General features: G+C 51.9%; 1 protein-coding gene across 1 annotated transcript in view; it reads left to right on the top strand.

The window, feature by feature from the left end:
• CCDC3 (coiled-coil domain containing 3) overlaps positions 1-24,907 on the top strand; it is a 26,897-nt gene extending 1,990 nt beyond the window's left edge. The window contains exon 2 of the mRNA XM_009080082.1: positions 24,632-24,907. Within this exon, the coding sequence (XP_009078330.1) occupies positions 24,632-24,907 (276 nt within the window). The remainder of the gene's footprint in view (positions 1-24,631) is intronic.
• Positions 24,908-26,778: the final 1,871 nt, after the last annotated feature.

The following is a 26,778-nucleotide window of genomic DNA, read 5'->3' on the forward strand; positions in this document are numbered from 1 at the left end:
GAAGCTAAGGGGCACGGGGGAACCCCCAGGTCCACCTGCCAGTGTCTGCCTGTGGTGCCTCTGCACTGTTTCTCCAGCCATGCTGAGCCCCGCGCGGGGATCTCACTGCGCTGGCACTGGTTGCTGCCAGCAGCACATCTCACTGCTCAGCTGTAATGGAAAGCACAAGGCAGAAACCCCCGGGGTGAGCTGGGGCAGCCTCAGCAGATGTATCAGAAGTGCATTTCAGCTGCTGCACCCCCTGACCCGTGCAGCTGTGAGCAGGCTGGGGGCTTAGAGCTGCTGGTGGCACGGACCGGGCCGGGGGCTGTGCACACTCCAGCACCACCGACTCACTCCTTCCCTTCGCGGGGAGAAGCAAAAGCTTCCTCTGCAGCAGTTAAAAATAGTTCAGGCTGACAGTGCTCCCATTCAGCTCCTGCATCTGTGCCTGCCCTGCCAAGCACCGAGTGCCCCAGCCGGGGAAGGGATGACATTTCTGGCTGCTGTCACAGCCTCCCCAGCTCCTCCCAGTGCAGGTGCCACGTCCAGGGGGCAGCTCCCTGTAGTGTTTTGCTCCTCCTTCTGCCCTGTTGGTGGCTCTCCCACTTGCCACAACCTCTGCTCACATCCCATCTCAGTGGGAACAGCTTCAATCCCCAGCGTGCTCGGCCGAGCTGCCCCGTGTCGACTCCTCCGCTGAGACCTGTGCTGTGCACCAGCCTCAGAGCATTACTCTGAGGGGTCTTTGGAGGGGTGGCACTTTGGCAGCCTGGGGACCTCCAGAGTGAAGTTCTGTGGTGGTGTCAAGTTGTGGAGAGCTTGGGCAGAGTAGGAAGGGTCTTTTGATGAGGGTCACACTGCAGTGAGGAATCCAAAGTCTCACTAGCTGCTGCAAACTTACATAAGGTGTTAGTTAAAATACATCTTGGGTGTCTTGTGCATCCAGAGGAAGGAGATGGAAATGTTGAGACCCTCAGAGCAGGAGGCAGCTGGGATGAAGGTCTCGTTCCAGGAGGCAGCAGGTAGGATCCTGCCTCCAGGTCTTGGAACAGCTGCAAGCAGCTCGAAGAGCAGTGACAAAGAGTAGGTTTGGAATCAGGGAGTGAGCAAATCTCTTTGCAGCTGGATCCCATACTCCAAAGGCCTTCTTGAATCCCTGTATGTGCTTCTGGCCCTGTGCCCTGCTCTGGATATATACTTGGGGTGACACTTCAAGGGAGACTTCGCTGTTGGAGGCATGTGTGGCTGCAGTGAGGAATTCTACAGCTCTGGAGTGCTCAGCCAGAAGGTGGAGGATGAGTGTCTTTGCCTCCTGTAATGCTGCTCCCACTGACAGGTCCCATCTGCCCCAGAAGTGACCACTGACACTTTGTCCTGCTGCTTGCCCTGCTCTCTGCAGTGCCCCTTGCCTGCAGGCAGCCTGGGCTGGGCTGTCCCCATGGGTGACGTGAGGGAAATCCTGACATCCTTTTCCTCCTCCCTGCAAACGTGTCTGACCATGCCAAAGAGAGCAAAGGGCTGTGCGGGAACTTTTTGATGCCCTGGGATGTGCTACCTGCCTTTTCCACCATGGGAAAACCCTTTTAATCCTCAGAGACCCCCACGGTGTGTGGTGAAAGAGGCCAGAGCCAAGGCACATCTCAGTGGGGTTAACACATTCCTCATCCTGGGCCTGCTGCTCTGGCTGGGAGCTAATTGCAGCTGCATGTTTAAGCCCCTTGCAGTCTGGGCTGAGGGCCAGATGCTGCTTCCCATAGTTTCCCAATAACCCCACAATCTCATAAATCCACTGGGGTGCCTGCTCTGGCCACTCTGGAGAGCAAAGGTAGCTGCTGCTGTCATTCCTTTAGGCATTTCTTTTGGCTTTGGTGTTTGCAGAGGCAATAATTAATTGGGCTCCATCCTGACCCTTCTCTTTAGTCATGTTTGCAGACCTCCTGCTTTACTCCAGCTCCTTGTGTGGTGGTTTCTGCAAGGTTCCCACCAGGCTTGGGGTTGTAAGGTGTGGCTGCAGCTCCTTGGAAAGCAAGGGGCCCCTCCTCGAGCACACTGCAGGAGCTGGGTCCCAGCTTTGGCCCAGGCCCAGAGCTGATGCTCATGGAGATAATCACACAGGAATGCTCTTTTTTCCCCTTTTGGAATTACAGTTGTAGGTAATTTTCCCACCCTCTGCCCTGGGGGAGATGCAGCATTCACCTATGCAGGGGAACTTGCAGTCACAGCAGTTTCTCTTGTTAAGGTGCTTTTAGTAAAGAAAGGAACAGCTAAGGAGCAACAAAAACCTAACTAAAACTCTTTAAAGCTCTGTGTTTTAACCCACATCTCATGTCAGCCCCTGAGGGAACTTGCAGGTGTATCATCCCTTTGTCTTTACCCCTGGTTCCCTCAATGTTCCTAAGGTTTCTCACAACCCTCTGTGTGCTGCCTGGTCATTCTCGGGTGCAGCTGGCAGTGCTGGGGCTTTGTGACCTTTTCTCTGCCCAAAGGAGTCCAGGGATTCCGATTTGGGGAGATAGGATTGAGCATTCAGCAGTGCAGGGATGGAGAGGGGGAACAGGAACATCCCAAAGGCCTGGAGAGAATCCACATGTGCCAATGCCTCTTTCTCACAGCAAATTTTTCTTATGGCTGAAGTGATAAAAGACACATTTCTGCATGCAGGTCGTGATTTCTGCTTGATTTCCTGCTGGGAAGTGGGAATCAGCCTTGTGGTTTCCCCCTCTGCCAGGGCCTGCTGCTAAGCCTGGGGATGATGGAATAGGTTGGGATTGAAATATTGTTCCTCTGCAGAGTTTTACCATTTTAGTGCAAATCTAGAGGCTGCAATTTCTCCTCCTGGCTGCAGGGTTGTGTCGTCTCATAAAGACAATCTCCTTGCCTTGCCTGCACACCAAAGTCTGCCCAAAGTGCTGTGGAATGTGGTGCTAAGGACCAGGGAAGTCGTGTGACATCCCCTGTAGTCATTTGTTACTCAGAGGGGCTTTAACGCCTGGTTTTGCCACAGGTGGCTAGAGAGGAGTGAAGCTTTGGCCTCCCCTTTATTCACACAGGAGAGCTGCACAACAACCCCACGTGCATGATGACAAGGGAGGAGCACCAGAGTGCCCAAGCAGTGGTGAGCCCTGCTGAGAGCACCAGCACTGTGCTCAAGCCTGGGAAATCACCACCCCAATGGCTTCAGTTCGGCTTAGCAAGATTGCAGGGGGAGATTGTAGCTCTTAGTGAGCCTCTCTCCCTGCACAGACTCTCCTCTCAAGCAGAGGAGCCACTCAATTGGTTTAGATGAATAGAATTGCCTTCTGAGAGACCGCAGAGCTTTATCTGGGTAATAATAAAGCTTTTATGAGAGCAGTCAGCATCCCAAATAAAAAGCAAGGTAATTAGTTAGCCTGGCAGTCTGCAGATGTCTGCTAAGCTTCTCTGAGCCTGGGTCCTCTGCTCTGGTGGCACTTTGGCTGATGGAACAGCCTGATGACCTGACTGGGACACCTGCAAGGCTTTGGAGCATCTGGAAGGGGACCAGAAAAGCAGTGGAACACCTTGAGCTCTGTCAGCCTTGGGGCTGTGATTCCCATGTGCTACTCTTTTGTGTTTGCTCATGGCATGAGCCACATGAAGGATCCTTGAGACCTTCTCTGGTCTTAGGGCACTTGGGAGATAGAAAGTAATCCTAGTTCAGGCAGTGCTGTGTGGCAAGGGCAGGGCAAAAAGACCTCAAATAGACGAAAGTGAGGTCCAGTCTCTAGAGGTCTGAACATTTACTTTGACATGTGGTTTCTTGCCTTGCCATTTGTTAGGGGAGTTGTGTCTCCATTAGCCTAAGAGCATGAGGGAAAGTGTCCATCACTTCTGCGTTGTTTTTGCAGTGATTCGCAGAGCTTTGGTTTCCCTACCCAAAACCCACCCAGGGCACACTCCCCCTCTGATCTGTGTTCAATCTGAGCACATGTAAGCAATATGGGAGGGAATGGGGAACTGCTGACAAGTGTCTGGGACAAGGGAAGACCACGAGACAGTCGATACATTTGGGTAACATCCCCAAGAGTCTTTTGGCACAGAAATGACATTGACAAGTTTCCAAACCTTCCCACCCAGGCTGCAGTGGGAACTCTCAGAGGTTTGATTGGCACCTCCCTATCAGTTTTCTGTCTTCCCATGTGCACACAGGCTGATAAAATGCAGAATGAAAGCAGCACGCAATAGTCTTATCTACAGGATGTTTCCATTGCATATGGTCTGTACCAGATTTATAGTGCCCAGAAGGTGTTCTGAGCAGTGCTTCCCCAGGAGAAGACAGGGGAAACATCCCTCACTCCTGGTTCTCTCTCAGAGGCACCTTGTGTCTGTTGGGGGCACATGGGCTGAGTGCCACGTACGGCGAGGAGGGATGACCTTGCACTGGATATCATCTTGGGGCTGAAAAGGAGCTCCTGCCCACCCATCTGAGCCCTTGTCCCTGCTGGCAGCCAGGGCTGGTGAGGCCCCACACAGCACAGACCCAGCACAGGTACAGGACAAAGTGAAGGGAGCCCCAGCAGAGCCACAGCCCCGGTGAACGTGCCTGGCCCAGCTCGCTGCCTATCAACAGTGCAGATTACTCCACAGCACAGCTCTCTGACTGTGTCTCAGGCACATCCAAGTACATAATATCCTTAAAAATATCTGGTTTCCAGCCCTCTGAGCAAGGAAATGCCTAGACAGCCAGGGCTGTGTGTGTGTGCACACGGCTGCTCCTCCGAAGGGCGACGCAACAATCCTTCCAGGATCTGGCAGCGGATGGAGACCCACATGGCTCCAGGCTGCTTTTAATTACCCAGACTCACACGTTAATGAAGCTCTGCCAAACACACTAAGCCGTTCCATATTTTGTGGCACGAGCCTCTCCACTGCTGTACACGGACTTGGTGGTGAACAGGCATCTGACCCCAAGCCCAGGACACCTCTCTGGCTCTCTGTCCATCTTCCTGCACTGCCTCAGGGCTGGGAGACTGCTGGTGTCCACAGAGGAGATTGGGAGCCAAGCTCTGCACACTGAGACACACAGAGGTGGGGCCGAAGGGACCCTGCTGTCCCTTCTGTGTTTCAAATCCAGTGCTGCCTGGGGGAGTGCTGTACCCTGGGGGTTCCAGCCCAGATCTGGTTAAGACCTGCAGTGGTGCTGCTGATGGAGGTAGGATGTCACTGCTGCTGTCTCAGTGCAGGTAGGAGAGATGGGACTGTCCTCGAGCCAGTCACACTCCCTCTGCCTTAGCACAGAAGTGGCTCAGGTGGGAGGTACCTCCTTCTGGGACAGCAATGGAAGCTTTGAAGCCCACCCCGAGTTTCCACGTGTGAAGGTGGGCTGGGAATTGCAGCAGTGTACTGAGAGCTGGACCTCTCGTCCATACTCTCTGGACGTGGCACTGCCATGGGAAAAGCAGCCCCAAGAAGACATGAGGAGGCTGACTCCAGTCCTTGTCTCCTCTCCTGTGTGTGAGTGAGGGTGGGGAGGAGAGAGGACACGCAGACCGTGAGGGAGAAAGCTCTGGCTGGCAGGGGGAGGCAGCTGGTGAGGACCTGGGCAGGGCAACATGTGCATGAGGGTCCCTGTGCCCATGTCCAGATCCCCTTCCTCAGCACAGGTTCAGTGCTCAGGGTGCTCCCCAGGGATGTGGGGCACGGCCTCCAAGGAGGAGAGTTGAGGCTGGTGTCCTTGTGGGCATACTATCTTACTAACCCCAGGCCAAATGTGCAGTCCATGGGTGGCTTTTGATCCAGCCATGCTTACTATTCATACTTGCTCTCTGATTTTTCAACCTTGGAGAGTGGAGGTACTGACTTAGCCTGGGAACTGCTGGAAGATGCTGAAATATGACTCCTAGCATCTTTCTTGCAGTAACCCACTGGGAATACTGTAGTGATTTTGACTGGGTTGGGAACAGGAGATAGACACAAACATCTGAGCTGGGTGCACCCAGCTCTTCACCTGTTTGGATTTTCCTAGGCCTTGGTTTGGGCCAGCTGTTTTGGGGAATACATTCAAAGTGAGTCTTGGACAAGTTTTGTGTGCCAAGAGCAACCAAAATGCATGAGGGAAGTCCCAAATGTGGTGTTGTTCAGCCTGGTTATGGGAGCTGCCAAGCCCCTCTGTAAAGGTGTGATTCTGTGGGTGTCTTAGGTGGCTTTTTGTGTGCAGATCCATGCTTTGTGCTGGCCATCAGCTGGGAAGGATGATTCATGTGGACCAGCAGTCCTGGGCAGGATCTGCCCTTGATGCACATGCTGATTGATCCTACAGGCTCTGTGGGCACATCTGGCCCTGGCCCCAGATGACCTTGAATCCAGGGAAGTCTTTTCTTTCCATTCCTCTCTCCCTCTGCTGACCCACCTGTGAGACAGATGCAGAAAAGATGGAGCAAAACACTTGCTAAGCTTAACAGCCCCAACCTCCAGCTGGCAGCTGCCAGGCAGGACACCTGCACTGCTGCCTGCAACTGCATCAGCCACCGCGGCTTGAAGGGAGATGGGATCTGTTCATCTGGGACAGATTTTCTCCCAGCCCGTGCATTTTGATGTTTATTTTCACAAGCCACAAGCCAAGTTGGCTTGGAGGCAGCAGTTTGAGTCCCTGGTGGAAGCTGCAGCCTTTGAAGCCTGTCCTGGCCCACAGGGCTGTGCCTCTCCCAGTGCCCCGGAGAGGTGTCCTGGCCCTGCTGAGCTCAGCCAGCAGCTGCTGTGTGGTGCCAGGGCCAGCCCCACTGCAGGCCCTGGGAGCACACCGCCCTGGCAGCGGCCGAGGGCAAGAGACGAGCCAAAGGGGCTGGTCTGGAGGGACTGGCAGTGTGGTGTCGGTGTGACCAGCTGCAGCTGGTTGCTGCTCACATTGCTGCAGGTGCCTCTGGCAGCTCGTGCAGTGACTCCCTCCTGCTGCTGCCCGGATCTGCAGGCTGGTTTTGCTGCTACAGCTTAGTGGAGTTATCTGTGAAATGAATGGCAGCAGGGAAAAACATACTGAGGGATAAGCAAATTTCCATGGCACTGTGTAATGCGAAGGGAAAATGATACGATTACAAAGCTAGGGCTGAATTCCTGCCCAAAGAACTTCGGTGCAAGCAACAAAATATTTCCTGAGATCTGAAAGTACTTAATGGACTTGTTCTGCAGTGGTTTTGTACTCCCTAGAGCAGTATGGAAGCAGTAGCTGAATGTCAGTGCAGTGTTTTATACTGGGGCAAGATGTGGGACTAACATCCAAGCTAGACTTACATCCTGTTATCCTCAAGCTGTCCCATCTTTGTGGTCATGCAGGGCCAGCAGGAGAACTTTACCATTCTACAGATGGTAAAAGCAAGGCAGGTCTGTGGGGTTTTGTATCTCAGCCCAGTGGAGACAATTCTATTTGGCTCAGGATTTATCCCCTCTGGGATTTCAGGGTTGCCTGAAAGAGTTTATTGCCTCCATTTGTCTTTGCTGCACACCCATTTCAGAGCACAAACAGATTTTGGCTTGCTGTTTGCCCTTCCAGAGAATTCAGACAAGGTCTGAACACAATTATGTTCTTCTGGGGGTTTTAGGTTGTGTTTGTTTGCTGTGGAAAAAATTCAGTTAGTTGCTTAACTGGATGGTAGTTGGGGAGAGAAAGGAAGAAAATCAAAGTGGAGGAACAGCTTGTTCTGGTGATGGCTCAGGATAGGAACACAAATTCAGATGCTGTGAGTCTTAATTTCCCTTACATGGGGAAGGAATTCCTGTTTCAAAGCCTTTGAAGTGAGAACATAGCAGCCACAGCCGCTCAGAATCCTCCCTTTCGTGGCAGACTAGGGAAATCTCTTTTCCACCTTGAGAGCATCACCTTTGGGTGCTGCAGAGGAGGGATAATGAGGAAGGGGCCTAGCCACAGCACCATGAGGAATATCTGCCAGCTGCCTGCTCAGGCTGTAAAAGAGCTCTGAGGTCTCAGGTGGATGGGAGAGAGTTTATTCATGAGCCCTAAGATGCCTTAAGGTGAGAATCTCTGTGTCCATGGCTTATCTATGGCAAGGAGACTTGGCCTGTAAGTACCTGTGTTGGAAAGGTATCTGTAAGCAGAGACAAAGAGAAAGCCCCAAAGGAAATGAGAGAAAATGAAACTAATTCGTGGAAATAGGAAAAGAAGAAATAACCCACGAAAATATGTAGCCTACAAATGTGTTGACATCTCCATCATTGACAGGCCTTGGGGTGCTGGGAGTTTGCAGAGGGGCCTTAGTCAGGAGAAGGAATTCATGCTTTGCTGACTTCCTCTGGAAGAAGATCCATGGCAGCTCTGGGAGGGACTGTGCAGGATTTCAGAGCACTCTGGTCCTTGGGAACCTTTGAACTCGGAGGCTGTGCTGGCAGCACTGACTTGTTCCCTTTGGAGAGGGAGCAGCTCCAGGAGGTACCAGGGAGCATCCCCAGCCACCTCCACCAGCTGGATCCAAAACGACCACATGAACTTTTCTAAACATCACCTGCAAGTTCTCGGGGCCCTTCAGACAGCCACAGCTGTGAGGACATGAGTGCTGATGTGGGAAATGCCTGTGGATTGGGCACAGCCTCAAGGACACCCCAGGGAAGGGTCATTAGTACCATCACTGATTGGGTTTCTGCCTTGTACATGCTCAGGCACCTTCTGTCCGAGTTCAGTGAACACCTCACAGTCTGTGCCTTGAAACCCCAACTGAGTCTGTGTTCTATCAAGTCTTGGTCTCAAAGGGCAGGGGAACAAATGTGGCACTTGGTTCTTTCCCCAAAGGTGAGAATCACAGGTTAAATGTGTCCTGGAAATGATACTTTATGCTCAAATCATTCCCACTGCAACAAAAATGGCTCCAAACCACATCCAGTGGCAAAAAATGCCTCTATTTAACCTATGTCTAGAAGCAGCAGAACTCCTGATGGGAAATGTGCTTCCAAGTCAGTGGCACTCTGGAGCTCTGGAACAAGACAACACGTTAGATGTTGAGGACGTGAAGGAACAGGCTCCTTCCATCACAGCACCCGCACCGAGCAGGGCTGGAAACAAAATCCCAGCCTGGAGACATCCCCGAGGCCTCTGCCTGCCTGTTGTGTTCAGAGTCAGGACTGACCTTCCTTGCTGCGTGTCAGGGAGGTCTGAGGCAGCAGGAGCCTCCTGTGGGCTCTGCTAACCCAGTGCTGCTTAGCACGCTCTGGTAATTGCATTGGCTGTGGCATTTACAGCATTTCCTGGCGTTTGACGTGGGGAGATCCCAGGCTTGCCCAGGGCTAAGTGTGTACTCTAACCTGCTCCCAAACCCACATGTATCTTAAACATTAACACACATTGGCAGCATCCTGGGGCAGCCTCAGCCCCAGCTCGGGCTGGGAACTGGCTGCTGCACTGTAACTGTGCTCCCAGTCTTTTCTTTTCTTTTCTTTTCTTTTCTTTTCTTTTCTTTTCTTTTCTTTTCTTTTCTTTTCTTTTCTTTTCTTTTCTTTTCTTTTCTTTTCTTTTCTTTTCTTTTCTTTTCTTTTCTTTTCTTTTCTTTTCTTTTCTTTTCTTTTCTTTTCTTTTCTTTTCTTTTCTTTTCTTTTCTTTTCTTTTCTTTTCTTTTCTTTTCTTTTCTTTTCTTTTCTTTTCTTTTCTTTTCTTTTCTTTTCTTTTCTTTTCTTTTCTTTTCTTTTCTTTTCTTTTCTTTTCTTTTCTTTTCTTTTCTTTTCTTTTCTTTTCTTTTCTTTTCTTTTCTTTTCTTTTCTTTTCTTTTCTTTTCTTTTCTTTTCTTTTCTTTTCTTTTCTTTTCTTTTCTTTTCTTTTCTTTTCTTTTCTTTTCTTTTCTTTTCTTTTCTTTTCTTTTCTTTTCTTTTCTTTTCTTTTCTTTTCTTTTCTTTTCTTTTCTTTTCTTTTCTTTTCTTTTCTTTTCTTTTCTTTTCTTTTCTTTTCTTTTCTTTTCTTTTCTTTTCTTTTCTTTTCTTTTCTTTTCTTTTCTTTTCTTTTCTTTTCTTTTCTTTTCTTTTCTTTTCTTTTCTTTTCTTTTCTTTTTTTCTCTTTTTCTTCCCTTCCCCTCTCCCCTCCTCGGGAGGGCACAGTCCTTGCAGGCAGAGGTGCAGACAGACACTGGACAGAGGGACAGGAGGCAGTTGCTCAGTCTAGTTGAACGAAGGTTCAGAGCCACTTGAGACTCCGAGAGCAAACCAGAGTTTGTTGCAGACTTGTGTTTTCAGGGAGAGGTTCATCTCTGCCTACCCTAGGAGGTCACCAAGCAGAGGTTCCAGTGTGAGATTCTGTCCAATCCCTTAGGAATGGCTTTCAGTAAGTGTAACAGCTTGTTCTAATAAGGGAAACCACGAAAAGAACAAACTCCAAGTCCTTTATTTTTTCCACCCTCAAGCACAGGAAGCTCAGACACAATGCCAACTGGGTGTCACCAGCAGTTCCAGCCCTGGGTGGGAATCATGGAATGCTTTGGGTCGGAAAGGACATCTAAAGGTCATCTAGTCAAACCCCGTGCAATGAGCAGGGACATCTTCAACTAGGTCAGGTTGTTTAGAGCCTGAGCTGGAATGTTTTCAGGGTTAGGGCATCTACCATCTCACTGGGCAACCTGTGCCAGTGTTTCCCCCCCTTATATCTAGTGTGTTCAGGTTGAACACAGACTAGATCCTCTTTTATTTTAACACCATCACTCCTTGTCCTATTGCAACAGGCCCTGCTGAAATGTTTGGCTGCATCTTTCTTCTAAGCCCCTGGCACGAGCCCAGGAGCAGCAGGAAACCTGCTCTTCATCCCTGAGGTTCCACCTTCTCCAGCAGCAGTTGGAGCCCTCGTGGCGTTCCGGGGGGCACTGTGTGTCACGGGGTGGGCAGCTCAATCACTCCGTTTGTTTAATGAGGAGAAAGGACTTTTAGATGTGAGAAGTGACAACAGAAATGCTGCTCACAGAAAGGCTTGAGAAGAGAGCTGCATGGGACCAGCAGTGTCCTCTGCTTGGCAGCAGGGATGCTCTCTCCAGGCACAAACCCATCCCGAAGGGAGGGTAATGATCGTGTGTCCTGTGGCACACAGAGTGTGATGGGACATCAGGTCCTGAGACTGGTTCTGCCTGTGGCCCACACTGTGCTTGCAGAGTCAGCTGCACTCAGGGTTCCTGACTTCTCCAGAGCAGCTCAGTAATGTGGAATCCCTTGCCCAGCACAATATGGGAATGGAAAGAGCTCCTGTGCTGCACCCAGTGCTGGGGGTAGCCCTGCCAATGACTGACTTCTGAGTCTGCTTGTCCTTTGGGCAGAGGCAATATATGAACTGCAGAAACAGCTCATTTGAGCTCACACTGTGCTCTGGCCTTGGCCACTTATCAACTTCTGGTGTCTAAGAGGGACTGACATGGTCCTGCACCATTTCTGCTACAACACCTTGAACATGGCTATGGCTCTGTTTCACTGCCTTCTTTCTCTGGATATAGAATTCCATCTTAGATTCTGGGTAAGTCCAGAGCTGAAACAAGCACTGCAGCAGGCCTGGAGTCCTCCTTCCATATCATAGAACCACCGAGGGTGGGGGAGACCTCTCAGATCATCGAGTCCAACCATGAACCTGTCACTGCTGGAACCCCCAAACCCTAACCCAGATCCTCCAGTGCCACATCAGACACCTCTGAAACACCTCCAGGGATGGTGACTGCACCACCTCCCTGGGCAATATCCCAGGGCCTCAGCACCACAACAGGGACAACATTTCTCCTAACATCTAACATATTTTGATTGCCTTCAACCTGTTCCCTACTTTATCATCTGATACTCCCAGTTCTTCTGCTGGAAGATGCTGTCAGTCTCTACTTCCTCCCTCCATGGCACTCACATGTGTGTAGACCTCTACCCTACGCCCTCTCACAGCACAGGACTCGAGGTTGCAGACCATGCTTCATGTCTGAGCCTCAAAGAAGGTGGTTTCTCCCCTATCCTGGATAGGAATCAACTACCACTAATGCTCTGCAGTGCAAGCCCATGAGAAAAGAGGGAGCAAAGTCCCTTCCCTGGCTGTCTGGGACCTCCCACTGCTATTGCCACAGGGAAATTTCAAGGTTTTGCCTAGACTGCTGGAAGTGCCAACAGGGAAAGCAAATATTTGTGTGTAGGACTTAACCCCAAGAAGATTAAGTGCAGATGGATGTCAATGGTGCCAGCAACCTGTGAGAGAAAGTGAAAGCTGAGAAGGATGTAAAAACAGAACTTGGGGTGGGAAAAAAAGAAAGAATAAAACACAAAGAGATCAGAAGCAAATCAGGGAGCAGGAAAATTTCAGCAGGGCTCTTTGCCTTCCCAAACAAGGGCAGCATGAAGAGCAGTGAGAGGAGCACTGCAGCATGGGCTCATCACTGTTAGCAGCTTGGGAGGCTCCAAGGGTGAGCGTGGAGTCGGGAGGGGTGGGAATGAGGGATGCATCTCCGTGGGATCCTACATGGACAGTAGATGCCTTTGGAAACTGGGAAGGGTCCTGGAGGTGATAAATCTCTTGCACGGCCTTTAGTCCTCACCTCCTCATCTCTGGAAGTCAATTGCTAGCCAGGGAAATGGTCTGTGGGAAGAGGCTTGGCTGTGTGAAGCTTGGCCCCGGGTCTGTGGGAGGAGAGCTGTGCTGCTTGGCCAGCATCCACCCCGGGAGAATCAGGAGTGCTAGGGCTGTCTAGACTAGTCGGGAAGGGACGAACAAATAACCAGGGGAAAAGAAGGGGAAAAAAAGAGTGTGATTCCTCACCTAGAATTGAATTAAGATGTCAGGAAAAAAATTAATCAAGGCTTCAGAGGATGCAAAGAGAAGATATCCTTGCCTGGCCTTACTCCAGTGCTGCGAATGGGGAGAGGGATGAGCTGTGCCGGTGGCTGGACTGACATGCTGCTGCTGCAGTGGGTGGGGAGGTGTGTGTGACAGGAATTCTGCCCTGAGTTCCCGTCAGCCTGCCCAGAACAGGGGAGTGTGGGGGCCTTGGCAGCCTGACAAGTGGGACGGAGGCAGCAGCACTAGCTCCCGGGCGCTCGCGGAGCAGAAGTGTAATCAGCCGTGCCCAGAGGCCACTCTGCCTCCCCCAAACACCTGGATGTGGTCTGGGGGAGCAGGGCAGGTGTGTGGCTTACCTGGGAGGCTGCAATTACAGCAAGGATTTCCTGGCTCGGAAACCAAACCAGAACTGTTCTGCCTTAAATCTCTTTCTCCAAACTGGCAGCGATCTGCATCCACACAACCCAGCCTAAATACAGTGTCTCTGTGAAGTGAGAGAGATCACTGGTGTTTAGTGTGCCAGGGGTTGTGATGGACTGGAAAAGAGGTTGGATCTCTTTGCTAGGGAAGATATGCACCTGCTGGAGAAGACACTAACCCACCCTCTCAGGTAGTGCAGTGTTTATTGTAGCACCCTCTCTTCTCCTCCTCCCTCGTGTGTTTTTGTGCTGGAGCTGTGCTGTCAAAGGCAAACCCAGCTGCATTGCAGACTCTGCAATGGTTGTGAGGTCTACTGTTTGAACTTCCCAAGCCACAGAGCTCAGGCAAAGCACCTGTGGGAACAGCAGCCACTTTAGGCTTGTCAACAAGGCGTGTCAAATCAGTGCAACCTCCTTCACAACAGGGAACGAGCCTGGTGAGTAGGAGACACATAGTTTTTCTTGCCAAATGTTGGTTCAATCCACAGAGAGGTTTTGCTGAACAGTGAGTAGATTTCTCCAGGTGCCTGTCTGGTGTGTGTTGCCTCCATGAGGGGTCCATGGTTGGTCCTTCATACACCTTCTGAACCTCCTTCCTGTCTGTTTGCTCACCCCAAACACATCTAGAGCTTCAGTCTACAGACACATTCCTCTTGCTCCAATGGACTTGATGATGTGGACGCAACCAACAGCCCCAGCCTTTTTGCAGTGTCTCACCAAACACCTTGAGCTCCAGGCACACAAGTCTCACTGTGGGTTTCTGGCACATGCAACTACCTGTCTCTACTGCCTCTTTGCTTTGAGCCAGTCCACAGGCAACTGCTCTGGCCACCTCACTGTTCAGGCAAGGGTCAGGCCATCCCCATTGCACTGCTCTGGGTGGCTAATATGACAGGACATTGCCCTTGATTAGTGAGGGATCTCTGTGTTCTTTTGCTGGAAGACATGACTAACACCAGCGTCGAACAGAATAGTCTCAGCAGATCAGGAGCTTCTTCATGGTCTCACATCAAGGCATTTGCTCTCAAGTTCCCAAAAGCCTCAGGCAAAACTCAGCTTCATTTTGTCCACAGACAGGTGCAGCCTCTGCCTTGCTCCCAGCTTGCATCCAAAGTGTTTAGGAAACACAGGTTCGTCGGCATGTTCCTGGCTTTCAGTGAGTGGGATTCTGCTCTCTGGCAGCTCTGCTTAGGCTGACATATGCTCCTGCCCCTTCCTTCTGTGCAGGAATGTGTCTCCTCATCTCCATGGTGTGGAGTTTCCTTTTATTTCTGCACATCTCATGAATTGCTTCATAAAAGTCACCGAGGAGGAGACTTGGAATTATCTTTGGCTTTTCTATCTTGGCTACAAGAGTCTGGCTGCAAGCTAAGACTTGACACATAAATCTCAGCCAGGAAATCATTTAGTTCCTCTCTTTCCATCAAAACAGCAAACAACTCCTCCCCCTCCAAACAGTTGCAAAGTGCTCAATGGTAAAAGGGTATTTTAGGAAGGGATTAAAGTAGGAAATGTTAGCAAGTGGCAGAATCTCTGGGGTGGGGAGTGTGTGGAAGGAAAAACATTGGGAATTATGCAATTTCTTGGGCTATTTCTGTGTCTCTTTGCTGGAAATGCCTCAGAGATATCCAGAGGGAGCAGTGTGGATCACCAGTTTGACTGACTCAGTACCACCAGCTGCCAGGAGAAGTGAGGTGCCTCGTGCCAGGACAGTGAGACACTCATTAACAGTGTTAACCAGAGCAAGCAGAACCGAGAGCTCAGCCTGGATGGGGTCAGAGCACCCAAACTGCTCCTCCAGTCTCAGCTGAGTTTGTGCTGCAGTTTGCACATGCTAACCCTCAGCCACGTCTGGTTGATGGAGAGAGGTCTCCTTGGCTGGGTGGGTTTTGTTTGTTTGGGGTTTTTTGGTTTTGCTTTGGGGTTGGTTTTTTTTTTTTTTTTTTTGATTGGTTGGAATTTTTTTGTGCCTTTTTTTCCTTTTTCTTATTGCCCTGATGTTAGGCAGACCTCGTGGTGCTGCATGGGTGGTGCCTGGTGTGGGTGCTGTGGCTGCTGCTGCAGGAGGGGTGAGGGAATCCAGAGCATCTGCTCTTCATGGCTCTGATTGCTGAAGTGATGCAATGCAGAGCTGGTGGAGGTGTAGACAACATATGTGTCAGAGAGATGTGAGAAAGCAAAACAAATATCCACAGAATTTTGGTCTGATAGAGAAAATTGATTTCCTAGTCACATTTAAAGCTCCCTCACACACAGACAGCAATGCAGACTTACAGGGGACACATTTGCCCCCTGTCCTTAGGTATTTGGCCAGGGACAGCAGCAGATGTTACAGCAGGATTTTACCCACCTTTGCACACCATGGTGTGGCTATTCCCAAAAGAGACAAACCCCAGAGCATGCACAGCTGAACTAGCTCAGAGGCATCACCAGGTGCTTGCTCTGCCCTGGCATGGCATCACCATGTAATTATCTCTCCAGCACAATTATCCACATAGGATTAGGCAGCTGAGGCACCACTGTTAACACCAACCCACAGTGCAGTGTGTGCTCTGAAATGTAGATGCTCTCAGGGAAGAGTTCAGGATGGAGCACTCACCACCCCAAGGGCACTTTGTCCTGCTGCAGAGCTCCTTCTCCTGAAACCAGGCTGCAGGGAGTGCTCCAGGCTGGTGTGCATGAGGAGACCTGACTCATGCTGACCTTGTTTTCCACGGCATTGCAACCAGCCCAGCGTGAAAAGCTTTTTCCTGTGTAAGGCAGCGAGTGGTGCAGCATGTGATGGGAGTTTCTGTGCCCGTATGAAACGCAGCAAAGCAGCAGGGAGAGACTTTAGCCATTAAATGTGATGCTGGTGTTCAGATGTGACCCTGGATTTCTATGGAGAAGTCAAATCCTGACTCAGGAGCAGGACCTGGTCTGAGGGACTGTACTAGAGTGAAACAGCAGATTTTGTCTCCTGTAGAAACAGCCATGAGTGCCTGGGGCCACTGGAGCACATGTGAGCAGGAGGGTGGCCCCTGAAATACCACCTCCCTCCACCTTGAAAGCTGGTTCTGTGCCAAATCCTGCCCTGCTCAGAGCAGCCTGTTGCCCATTTATTGCATCCAGGGTGGTCTGAGGCCCTGGCAGGATTTCCAGACCACGCAGAGCCAGAGCTGTGTACAGACTGCTCTGAGCAGGACAGAGCTGTGGGCAGAGCTGTGGGCAGAGCTGTGGGCAGAGCTGTGGGCAGAGCTGTGGGCAGAGCTGTGGGCAGAGCTGTGGGCAGAGCTGTGGGCAGAGCTGTGGGCAGAGCTGTGGGCAGAGCTGTGGGCAGAGCTGTGGGCAGAGCTGTGGGCAGAGCTGTGGGCAGAGCTGTGGGCAGAGCTGTGGGCAGAGCTGTGGGCAGAGCTGTGGGCAGAGCTGTGGGCAGAGCTGTGGGCAGAGCTGTGGGCAGAGCTGTGGGCAGAGCTGTGGGCAGAGCTGTGGGCAGAGCTGTGGGCAGAGCTGTGGGCAGAGCTGTGCACAGGCTGCTCCGAGCAGGACAGGAGTGTCTGTCTGTGAGCCACAGTGAGCTCTGGCAGGCAGATGTGAGTGCTGGAGCTCAGTACTCAGCACTGCTGGTTAGTGTCTCGGGCACAGCCCCTCTGTGCCTCCCCTGGCACCTGCAGGTGGCAGAGGTTTGTCTTCCCACCCCTTTGTCCTTGCTCCTTCAGCCTCACCAAGGCTTTTCCACTTCTCTGCTCTGGCAACCTGTGGCGCTTCCGTGCCTGACTGAGGGCTGGACCTGTCCTCAGCCTGTTCTGCACCTCGTGCTCGCACACCTCTCCTGGCACTGCCTGTGTGGGCACAGCAAACAGCTTCTTGAGGTCTCCCTGCCCTGGGCCCGTGGAGTGGCTCGGGAGCAGATGCTGATGCCCTTTGTTGAGTCCCTGTGTTTTGTCCAGCCCGAGTCAGTGCTGCTGCTGCCACTTTGATCAAGGTTTCCCAGATCCCTTACTGCTTAGGGAAAGTCTTCATCAGAGCCTGCGATGGCATCTCCGCCGTGTGTGCCAGCACCGTGCCAGGGCTGTCTCCATGCTGCTCAGCTCAGGTTTAGTGCCTGCTTCCCTGCTCTAAATTCGATCCTCTGACCCGTCATCCAGAGGAGTTTGTCTCTCCTCTGACCATGCAAAGAGCCCAGAAAGCCAATGTTTCCTACCCGGGATCTAGGTTCCATGCACTGAGCAGGATGGTGCAAAGACTACCCCAGGGACCCACTGAGCACAGATAAACAGGTCTGGGTATGCCCTGTTGACCCTCCGTGCTGTTCTGGACCCAAGTGGACTTGGCAAACGAAGGGAGATATCTCCAGCAGTTCCTGTGGCTGCTCAGGAGAGGTGCAGACAACTCCTGCCCCAGTGGCCCCGAGGAGGTGAGGCTGCCCCAGGAGCTGTGCACAGCAGCAGGACGTGCTCGGGGCTTCCAGCTGAGCCTGGGGCCAGGGAAGTCCCAGCTGTGGGCAAAGGCAGCTGAGCTGCAGCAGCTTATGTGCAGGATGAAGCCAAGACGTCCAGGGCTGAGGGATTTACGGGGGAACACGACTCTTATAGATGTGCTAACTTTAAACATTTGCCTTTCCCAGCACAGCTTCTCCCCTTGTGCATACAACTGTCCTGGGCATGACACGTTTGCTGGGAGGAGACAGGGACTCCACTCACTAAATGTCCAGTTCTTTGCATGATGTGCTGTGCTCAGGCTGTGGCTGTTCACCAACACTCCCCACAGCCTGCTGGGATTCACTCTGCTGCTCTCCCCACTTTGACTTAGAGGTGACAGAGCAACCAAGTGGTTTTTCCATATTATATATGAAATGTATTACCTGTTTGCTGATCCCAGTCCCTCCCCTCTCGGCAGCAGAGGATGTGAGCTCCGAGCGTTTGCTCTCTGGACCTGCTAGGGGAGCATGGAGACCTCACCCACAGCAGGCACTGCAGTCACTCAGCCCCAAATCAACCTTGCAAATGAATATTGGTAAAGATAAGCATATTTCCTGGTCAGCCCTTGCTGGTTCTCAGCTCCAGCTGCCCTGGGGATGCTGTGTTTGAAGCTGCTGCATTTCCCTCACTGCTATCACGCTGCAGGGTGTATCCTGTCTATTTAACAGGACCACTAAACCAAGTGAGGTTCCTGTAAGAGGAGGTGAAGGTCAGCTTGTTCAGAAATCAGCCTGGATGTTCCAATACAGGAGCAAAGCATGAGATCTGTGCTGCTCTGATCAGCAGGTTCTCACGTCCGTGTGTTCCCACCAGCGAGAGGGAAGGACACAATACACTCTGCTTTTGGGTCTTGCTGTTTTCATCCCTTCCTTGGTATTTAATTAATTCTCTGTGTGTATGTGTGAGGGAATGGTGACCTAATCCTATTGAAACACAAGCCAAGGGAAACAACTCTGGATGGAGACAAGTCACACAGCAACTTTCACCCAGAAAACAATGCACTTGAGCTAAGGTATATTGGCAAAGTCAGTTTAGGCGTATCAGACCTAATGAGTTTTATTGTGATTGGGTGGGAAAAAGCTGAGTTGGAAATTGAAGTGGATATCAAGTTTTGGTGAGTTTAATAGCCGTGTAAGTGGAAAGTTTCTGTATATATTATGGGGGGGAAAGCCTCTTACAGAGACTTTTGAAGCCCAGCTGGAACTCCAACCAACTGGGGCCAAAATAAGAAACAATAAAAACAACAGGAAAAGCAGCAACTCAGTAACTTGGACACTTCCACTCAGGCAGAGCCAAGTGCAGAAGTCCAGGGCAAGGTAGACCTAAACCCACCTCTGCTGGTTAGAACCACAGAGAAAAGGTTTTGTTTGTCCTTCCCCAAAACATTTGCTTTAAGTCAGCACAGCTGAGCTGAGTACTGCACTTGAACACTCTGCTCATTCACCCATCTTCCTCTAAGTGAGCAGCTGAACCCAGACCTGCAGGTGTGCTGCCCAGGAACCAGAGGTGCCCCAGGAGGATCCACCACCCATGTGTGGCACTCAGCAGGGCCAAGGGCACGCACGGCATCCCTTGGGTTGTGTTTTCACCTCCTGCCTGGCACAGAGCTGTGTGCCCAAGCCTGTGAGCTCCTGTCCGTGCAGTGAGCTCTGTGCAGCCCCTGCCACGGGGCTGGAGAGCCAGGAGCAGTGTGCTGGCTGCTGGCACTCCCCTTGCACCCACGGAGGGAGTCAGGGCAGGGTGACATGGGGCTCAGCAAGGAGCTGTCAGGGCTAACGCCCCGGAGAGCTGTGAGACCTGTGCTCCCCCAGCCCTGACCCACTGCAGAGGGTGCACAGTGCCAGCCCTGGGCTGGGAATGGAGCTAGGGCTGGGAGCTGCTGGGAGTGCAGAGGGCACAGGTATGGATGGGCTGAGCACCCAGCCCAGGGCTCAGGCAGAGAGGAGGAGGACGAGATGTGCTCCTGCTAACCCCCCGAGCTGAGTCCCCATCCACCACTGCATCGTGCAGCATCCAGGGAATGTGTGCAGGGAACCCAGCAGTGAGTCCCTCTGCCTCCAGAGCTGCTCCTGGGGTGCTCCTTCCAGCCTGCAGGCCCAGTGAGGGACATGGGGATGCCCCAGGGTGAGGTCCTACCCTCCTGATTTATTTTTCTCTTCCTGGAGACCTTCTGTCTCCCACTGCCTGGAGGGAACTGAGGGATTTACTGCCAGGACTGACTTATCTGCTCACTTGGCACAAGAGAGGTGCCTGTGGTAGAAAGTCTGGCTCATGTCCTACACCTCTATTTTCTCTTTCCTCTCTTCTTGATTAGTGTGGTTTCTATTCCTGTTAAACAACTGCCTTTTTTTCCATCACAAGTATAGGGAATAAGGTGTTGATCCCTCCCTGGGTACTGGCAGTGACAGCAGAGATGTGCTTCCACCCCATTCCCAATCTGGCAGAGGAGACTTGGTGTGAGTGTTACCTGGTATCTCTGTATCCTCCCTCTCAGCAGCTTCTCAGGCTTTGGGGCTCAAAGCGTTGGGGAAAAGCAATGCCCCAGGACATGCTCTAATGTGGTTTTGGGGCCAGGGACCTCCCTTCAGATACCTCCTGGGCTGAGGGTCTTGTCACCAGGCCTGAAATGCCTCCTAGTCACTGTGCATCCTCTAAAGCCACCCCAGCCTGGGCTCAGGGTGAGGGGCTGTGAGTTGGAAGGTGAAGGGCAACACACACTGCACACAGGAGCCACCAGCAGTTGGGGCAGCTTGACACCAGCAGTGTTTTGATGCAGATCAAACACACAGCTTTATTTAAAGGCCCCCAAGTGCCCATGGACATGGATTTGGGTCAGATTCCAGTGCAAGTTTCTCCAAACTCCCTGTCCTGCCCTGGCAAGTCCGTGATGCCAGCTGCCCCTCCATGGGGCTCGGGGTGGGCACCATCTCAGCCTGAGATAGTTACCTAGACAGGGCTCCCCTAAAGTCTGCTGAAGGTAAGTGTCTAAGGTAGGCAAGAAATCTCCTCTTGGATGTGCTCATTCCTCTCTGGTGACTGTTGGGAAAGGTGACTTCCCTTGACTAGCTGCACCTTAGGAGTGTGAAGTGAAAATGAGCTTTTTGTGAGGAAAGAGATGAGGAAGAAAACCACCATTCAGAGTGCTGAGACCCCCGGGGTGGGTGTAGCCTGGCAGAGGTCCCTCTGAGGGGTGCAGCTCCTGCAGCGAGCAGAGCAGGCTTCCCCCAGCAGTGCCAGGCCCCACCACTTCACCCGTGCTGACAGGGGCTTTTCCACGCCTCAGCACCACTATTAGTCTTGGCTGAAAAATCCCAGTTACTGGAGGTTAAGTCACTCCAGCCCAAACCCAACACTCTGTGCTGCCAGATCCCTCCTGCTATTCCTTGCCTCACCGTCCTTCTTTCCGTGCAACACGCTCCCTCCCACGCAGCCTGCCCGAAGGGCTGAGTGAAAGGAGAAGGTGATGCTCAGAGCCTGAAACGTGGCCATGGCAAGGCAGGGCTCGAACAGGACCTCCCTGGCCAGGAGAGGTGAAGGTCACCTGCATGAGCAGGTGATCCTTAGCAGCTTCCCCAGGGCACAGAGCCCTCTGTCTTGCTAAGAGCACAGAAAGGGTTGGTTGAATAAGTCCTGGTGGATTTAAAGACAAATCAAGAGCTACGTTTGGGTTCTGAGACCCTTGAGAGAGAGAGAACATGAATTACTGCTCTGTTGAGACAGAGCTGGAGGTACCCACTAGGCACTACACAAAGTTCCAGTGTGAGATGTTTTGTGTAACCTGAACAGTGCTAACTTGAACCACAAAGCAGCAAGTCAACATGCAGCAAATGCAGGTAGTTTTTCCCTTTTCTGTGGAGCAGATTTCCATCAGGGAAGGGCACAAGGAGGGCAGTGAGGAGATGCACTGACCTCGCTGGGGTGTGGTGAGGAGGAAGCTCTGTAGAAGAGCAGGAGTTGTGCTCCCCAACCTGCAGCACTTGGGCTGTGTCCTCGGCCTCAGGCTGTTCTGGGGTGATGCTGGGGAATATTCTGGACAGACACTTTTCCAGGGCTGAGGGCAAGAAGCTAAAGTGACCTGAGCCCAGTTCTAAACCCACATCATGTCCATGCAGAGCTTGGGACTGTTACACACGTAGAAACATTCCCACAGTCATCTTGGCCAATGACATCCTATTTTTCCAGCTGGTTCCCTCCTACCACCTGTCCTGTGGCAGGCAAAGCTGTGCATGCCCAACAGTACCTCTGGTTTTTTCACTGTGCTGTTCCTGTCATCCCTCTGGATATCTTCAGATACTTTAAGCACCTAACCACGTGTTTGAGGCTGGAGAGGGAGGACCTGGAAAAGGAACAGCATAAGCAAATGAGCTGGTTACCTTTTGGATGGTGTTTGAGAAGTGGCTCTGTAGCTGGTCTACCTCTGCTGACAGAGGGCCATGCTCAGCAGGTTTGGGAGAGCCTCTGGGACAAGGCTGTGCCATCTCTGCCCTCAGACACTGCCATTCCCCCACGGCAGCCCAGGCAGACGAGCTGGGCTTGGGTTCACACCACCTCCCACTTCAGCTGCATGAAGCTCTGGGCTCTGGCACAGGCTGTGCCTATCACTTTATCCACGGAAAATGCAGGAAATCCCTCGTGAAGTAGAGTTTCCACCTTGTGTCTTCCCAACAAACATCTTTCCCTGACTCAGTGTCCTCCCTGGCAGGGATTTAGAGTCAGGAACTGTTCTGACTGAAGCTTTGCAGGGGTTTGGCAGACACAAAGGCCAAGATGAGCTGGCTATCTTCAAACAGCTCTTGGAACGAGCTGCGAGTAAACCCAAATTCCCTCCTCTTCAGGGCAACTTCTGGGCCTAGCTGTGAGCCCCCATCACCCTAGGACACACCTAGGAGAGATAAAAGAGCCCTAGTGAGGGACCAGTTAGGGCAGGATTTGCCTTCTAGCAAACCCTGCAGGTCTTTTGCACCAGAAATAAGAGCTGCCAAGGGACTGGCAGCAGTTGCAGTGTTTGTCTTGCCTGGCCATGGTTCCCCACTGCTGTGGGTTTCCAAAGCAAATGGACTGTTACTCATCAAAGCAGGATCCCTCCCCTGCCCTCAGCCACTGAAAATACTACAAAGCAAGACGGAAAGAAACATGTAATCCTCCAGCATCACAGCGAGGATTGACTTGTTTGTTTAGATTCCCTGTCTGTTCCAAATGTTCTGCCAGAAGCTTCTCCAGACTCCAGGAGAGCTTGACACACATTACAAAAACTCTAGATGTATTCAGGAGATGAATCCAGCAGGAGACTCTGCCTTTCTCCAGAGCACACCCAGCAGAAAGGCACACGTGCACAATGAAACATCTCAGGATGCTTTTTAGAGACAAAAAAAGGAAGGAGGCACACGACCCCGGGCAGAAATAGAGCTCAACGTGGCGCCTCTAGATCAGAAACCTCTAGGTGTGGCTGTCCTTGAGCCTCTTTTTCTGCTGGGAAAATGTGCTCCAGGCAGAAAAAATGGAAGTTGGTGCCTCTGTGGTCAGTAGAACAAGAGGGTTGTGTTCAGAGGGTGAGTCCCCCCTCTGCCCCAGGAGGTGATCAGCCCCTGGAAGAGTCTCTCTCCCTGCAGACACTACAGGGGATACAGGAGCCCAGACCTGAGTCTCACTTTTAGCTGCTCTAGAGAAGCTGAATCCCATCCCAAGTGACACTGTGTTAGGAGCTGACTCCTTTGTGCTGGGACTGCACTGCAGCCTTTGCAGAAGGTGTTTCTCATCCCATTCCTGTTGCTGCACCTACAAACAGGAAACAAGCAGAAACAGGAGCCCATAAACGTGGCAGTCACGTACAGCTGAGGTGAGATAGACCTTCTGGGCCATCCTAGAATGAGACAGTAGAGGAAGAACAATTGTCCAACAGATGTTTTGCATTGCCTTGGCTGCAGCACCTTTGAAGCCATCTCTCTTTTTACTCCCCAAGAGCCACTGGCATGAGTGAGCATCAAGAGCCTGACATCCCTACGGGGGCAAAGCCACAGGGAGCTGGTATAGGGTGGAGCGGGAGAAGCAGTTTCCAGCCAATGACCCCCTAAATAATCACTTCTGCTAAGATCTTGGATGGTCCTAGACACTGCTGAGATTTTACCCTTCAGGGTTTTGCCTTAAGAAATCCTATTTAAGGAGGTATTTAGGACAACTCAGCTCTTGAAAAGGCAAAGTTACCAGTTGTGTGTTTAGCAGGTGTTGTCCTTACTCCATGTGGTGACCAAAGGAGCCAAGGACAGGCTCTTGCCAGGACCTAGGGGTTCTGAAGGGCTGCTAGGCTGAATCAAAGCTAGAGTCTTCCAAAAGTGACACCACTTGGCCTGACCTCCAGTTTCATCCTAGAAACAGGACAGCCTTCCTCCACAAACTCCGTGTGGCCTGGGTGGGCTGGGCAGAGAAGACTGGAGAAGAGAAGGTGCATGGAGACCTCAGAGCACCTTGCAGGAGCTGAAGGGGCTCCAGGGAAGTGCAGAGGGATCTGTGTTAGGAGCTGCAGGGACAGGACAAGGGGCAACGGGCACAGACTGAAGGAGAAGAAATTTAGGTTAGACCTTAGGCAGAAGTTTTGCCTGTTCTGGTGGTGAGACCCTGTCCCAGGGTGCCCAGGGAGGCTGTGGCTGCCCCAACCCTGGCAGTGTTCACAGCCAGGTTGGATGAGCCTTGAGCAACCTGCTCTGGTGGGAGGTGTCCCTGCCCAGGGCAGGGCTTGGGGCTGGGGGAGCTCTGTGCTCCATTCCAACCCCTAAAATTCTGTGATTCTATGACAGGTCTGGCAAAACAGTTCATAAAGTAATTGTGAATCACTAGTATCATCAAGATCTGCAATTTTGGGTCTGATCTGAATACAGGAGTGAAAGAGAGGATTTCACTAAGAAAGGTATAGAAAAGAATCCAAGTTCCAAGAAGAGCACTCTGCTGCTGTGAGGGGTTTCAAGGTTACCTGAAGTAATCTTTGCTTTGGTAAGTCTTTGTGTGGAGCTCACCTGTTGCTGTTTGGTTTGTGCTGCCCTCAGCTGATGTGCTCCTCGGTGCAGAAAGCCCTGTTTGAGGAGGAGGACAGGGTGAAGAAGCTGCAGCAGAAGGTGGCGACGCTGGAGAAACGCAACAAGCAGCTACGGGACAGAGTGAAGAAAGTCAAGAGGTCTCTGCGTCAGGCCAGGAAGAACAGCAGGCACATGGAGCTGGTGAACCGAAAGCTCAGTGAGAAACTCTCCTCTGCAGGGGGGCAGATCCCCTACATCAACTCTCTGAAGCAGGAGAACTCCCATGCTACCTACCTGAAAGTATAGTGCGAGGGTGAGTGCTCAGGCCAGTGGGAGTGCTGAATTCACCTGCACTAGAGCAGGAGCTCACACCTTGTCTACTCTGTGCTTCGAACCTTGCATGGAAAATGAACCTGAACTCCTTTAGACACAGTGCCAGGTGAAACAGGAATGCAGAGCAGGTCTGGCTGTGTTGGAGGCACAGCCCAAAGCCACGTCCTTGCTGCCCTCAGTGGCCACAGGGACAGTCACCTCTGCTTCTCTGCCCTCTCCCCCTCCAGCACCAGTTTTGGTTTGCTGGATGGAGGTGCTGGCTCAGCCCCGTGGACCACTTGACAGCTCTTCTTGGCAGGTTACTCCTCCACAGGGGCTGGACGAGCACGTCGGGGGATGTAGAGATGGGTGCTGTGGGAAGGATGCAGGTCTGAATGCTCTTTGCTCCAGCACCACCCCCAAGCTCTCAACCTTGCTTAAGCTTGACTGAAGTCTACATCCAGTGCCTGGGCAAGGGCTGTGTCTGAGACACAGCCAGTCTGGGCCTCTCCTCAACATCGTGTGCAGATGTGCCCAAATTGCCTTAGTCCTGTCTCTCTATGTGCCTGAATACTCTAAGTAAACTATCTGTTATTTCACCAAGAAGTGCCTTCAAGGCTCTCAGTGACTCCCTCAGGTTCCTTTAGCCTGGGCAGCCAACCAGGCTGGAAGGGGCTGTGCCCAGGACCTAACCCAGCTCCTGCAGTCAGGAGTGGGCTCAGCCTGCTGGGCCTATTCATGGCTCTGGGCTCAGGCCCAGCAGACAGTTTCAGCTCCCAGTTCCAGGCAGGTTTAATCTGCAGTGTGGACAAGGCCCCGAGCTCTGCAGTCACTGCTCGGGGTACGATGAGGTTGCTGGGCAGCCTCACCTGGGTACACTTAGCACTGCAGACACCAGTATCGACAGGGCATTGCAAATTTAGGTAGTTTATATATGTATATATTTTCAAATCCTATAGAAAATATTTTTATTACACATTTGATATAGTCTAATTCCTTAAAATATGAAGTAAAATTTGTTTCTTGGTTAATCTCATAAAAAGAAACAGTCCACCATATCCTTTATTAGACACTTCCAAACTGAGTTCTGCTCGAGCAGAGCAGGTTAAGGCACCAGTATCCACGACTGGTAATGTTTTCAGCTGTGTTGAGGACCCAGAGCATGTACTGGGTCTGGGTCCTGCCCAGCCTTCCCTCACAACAGAGTGCCACAAGGAGCGAAAGGTGGAAGAGCTTTGTGCCTTTGCCCCTTCTCAAATTGGTTTTCCATCCTGTGAGCTGAGACCCAAGTGCTTTGGGACGGGGGCAGGTGGTCCTGCCCAGCCCTGGCAGCACTGACCCTCTGCCAGGGCCGACCCGGTCGGCACAAGGTCCAGGGGACCTGTCACAGGGAGGTGAGACCTCCAGAACCAGAGTGCAAAGCACTGCCCACGCTCCAGGTCCTGCACGGGCACTCAGGGTGAGTCTGTCCCTGCTGCAGCTCTGCTGGGAGAGCTCTCACCACCACTGACCCTGGGCAAGCTGCACAGCTCTCAGCTGAGCCTCAGGCCAAGCTGGACTCAGGAGCTGCCTCACCACCTTCAGCTGTGCTCCTTTTGGAGACAGCTCTTTTCCCCTCATGCAATAATGCTGGTGTTTCCCAAGCTCCTGACTCCTCCAGGAGCTCCTCTGGCTCCAGAGGCTGTGCCCACTACACCAGCACTTTGGGTCTTTGTGCTGCAGTCAGCAGCTGGTTCCTGACAGTTCCTGCACAGCTAAGGCTTCCCTAGGAGCCACCAAGAGATTTGAACTCCAGGATTTAAACACATAGAAAAGTAACTGCTTTTTTTATTGGTTTGTTTCTGGTTTCTAAACTGCTGTTTAAA

Source organism: Acanthisitta chloris, unplaced genomic scaffold (assembly GCF_000695815.1).
Source record: "Acanthisitta chloris isolate BGI_N310 unplaced genomic scaffold, ASM69581v1 scaffold2508, whole genome shotgun sequence".
Lineage (NCBI taxonomy): Eukaryota > Metazoa > Chordata > Aves > Passeriformes > Acanthisittidae > Acanthisitta > Acanthisitta chloris.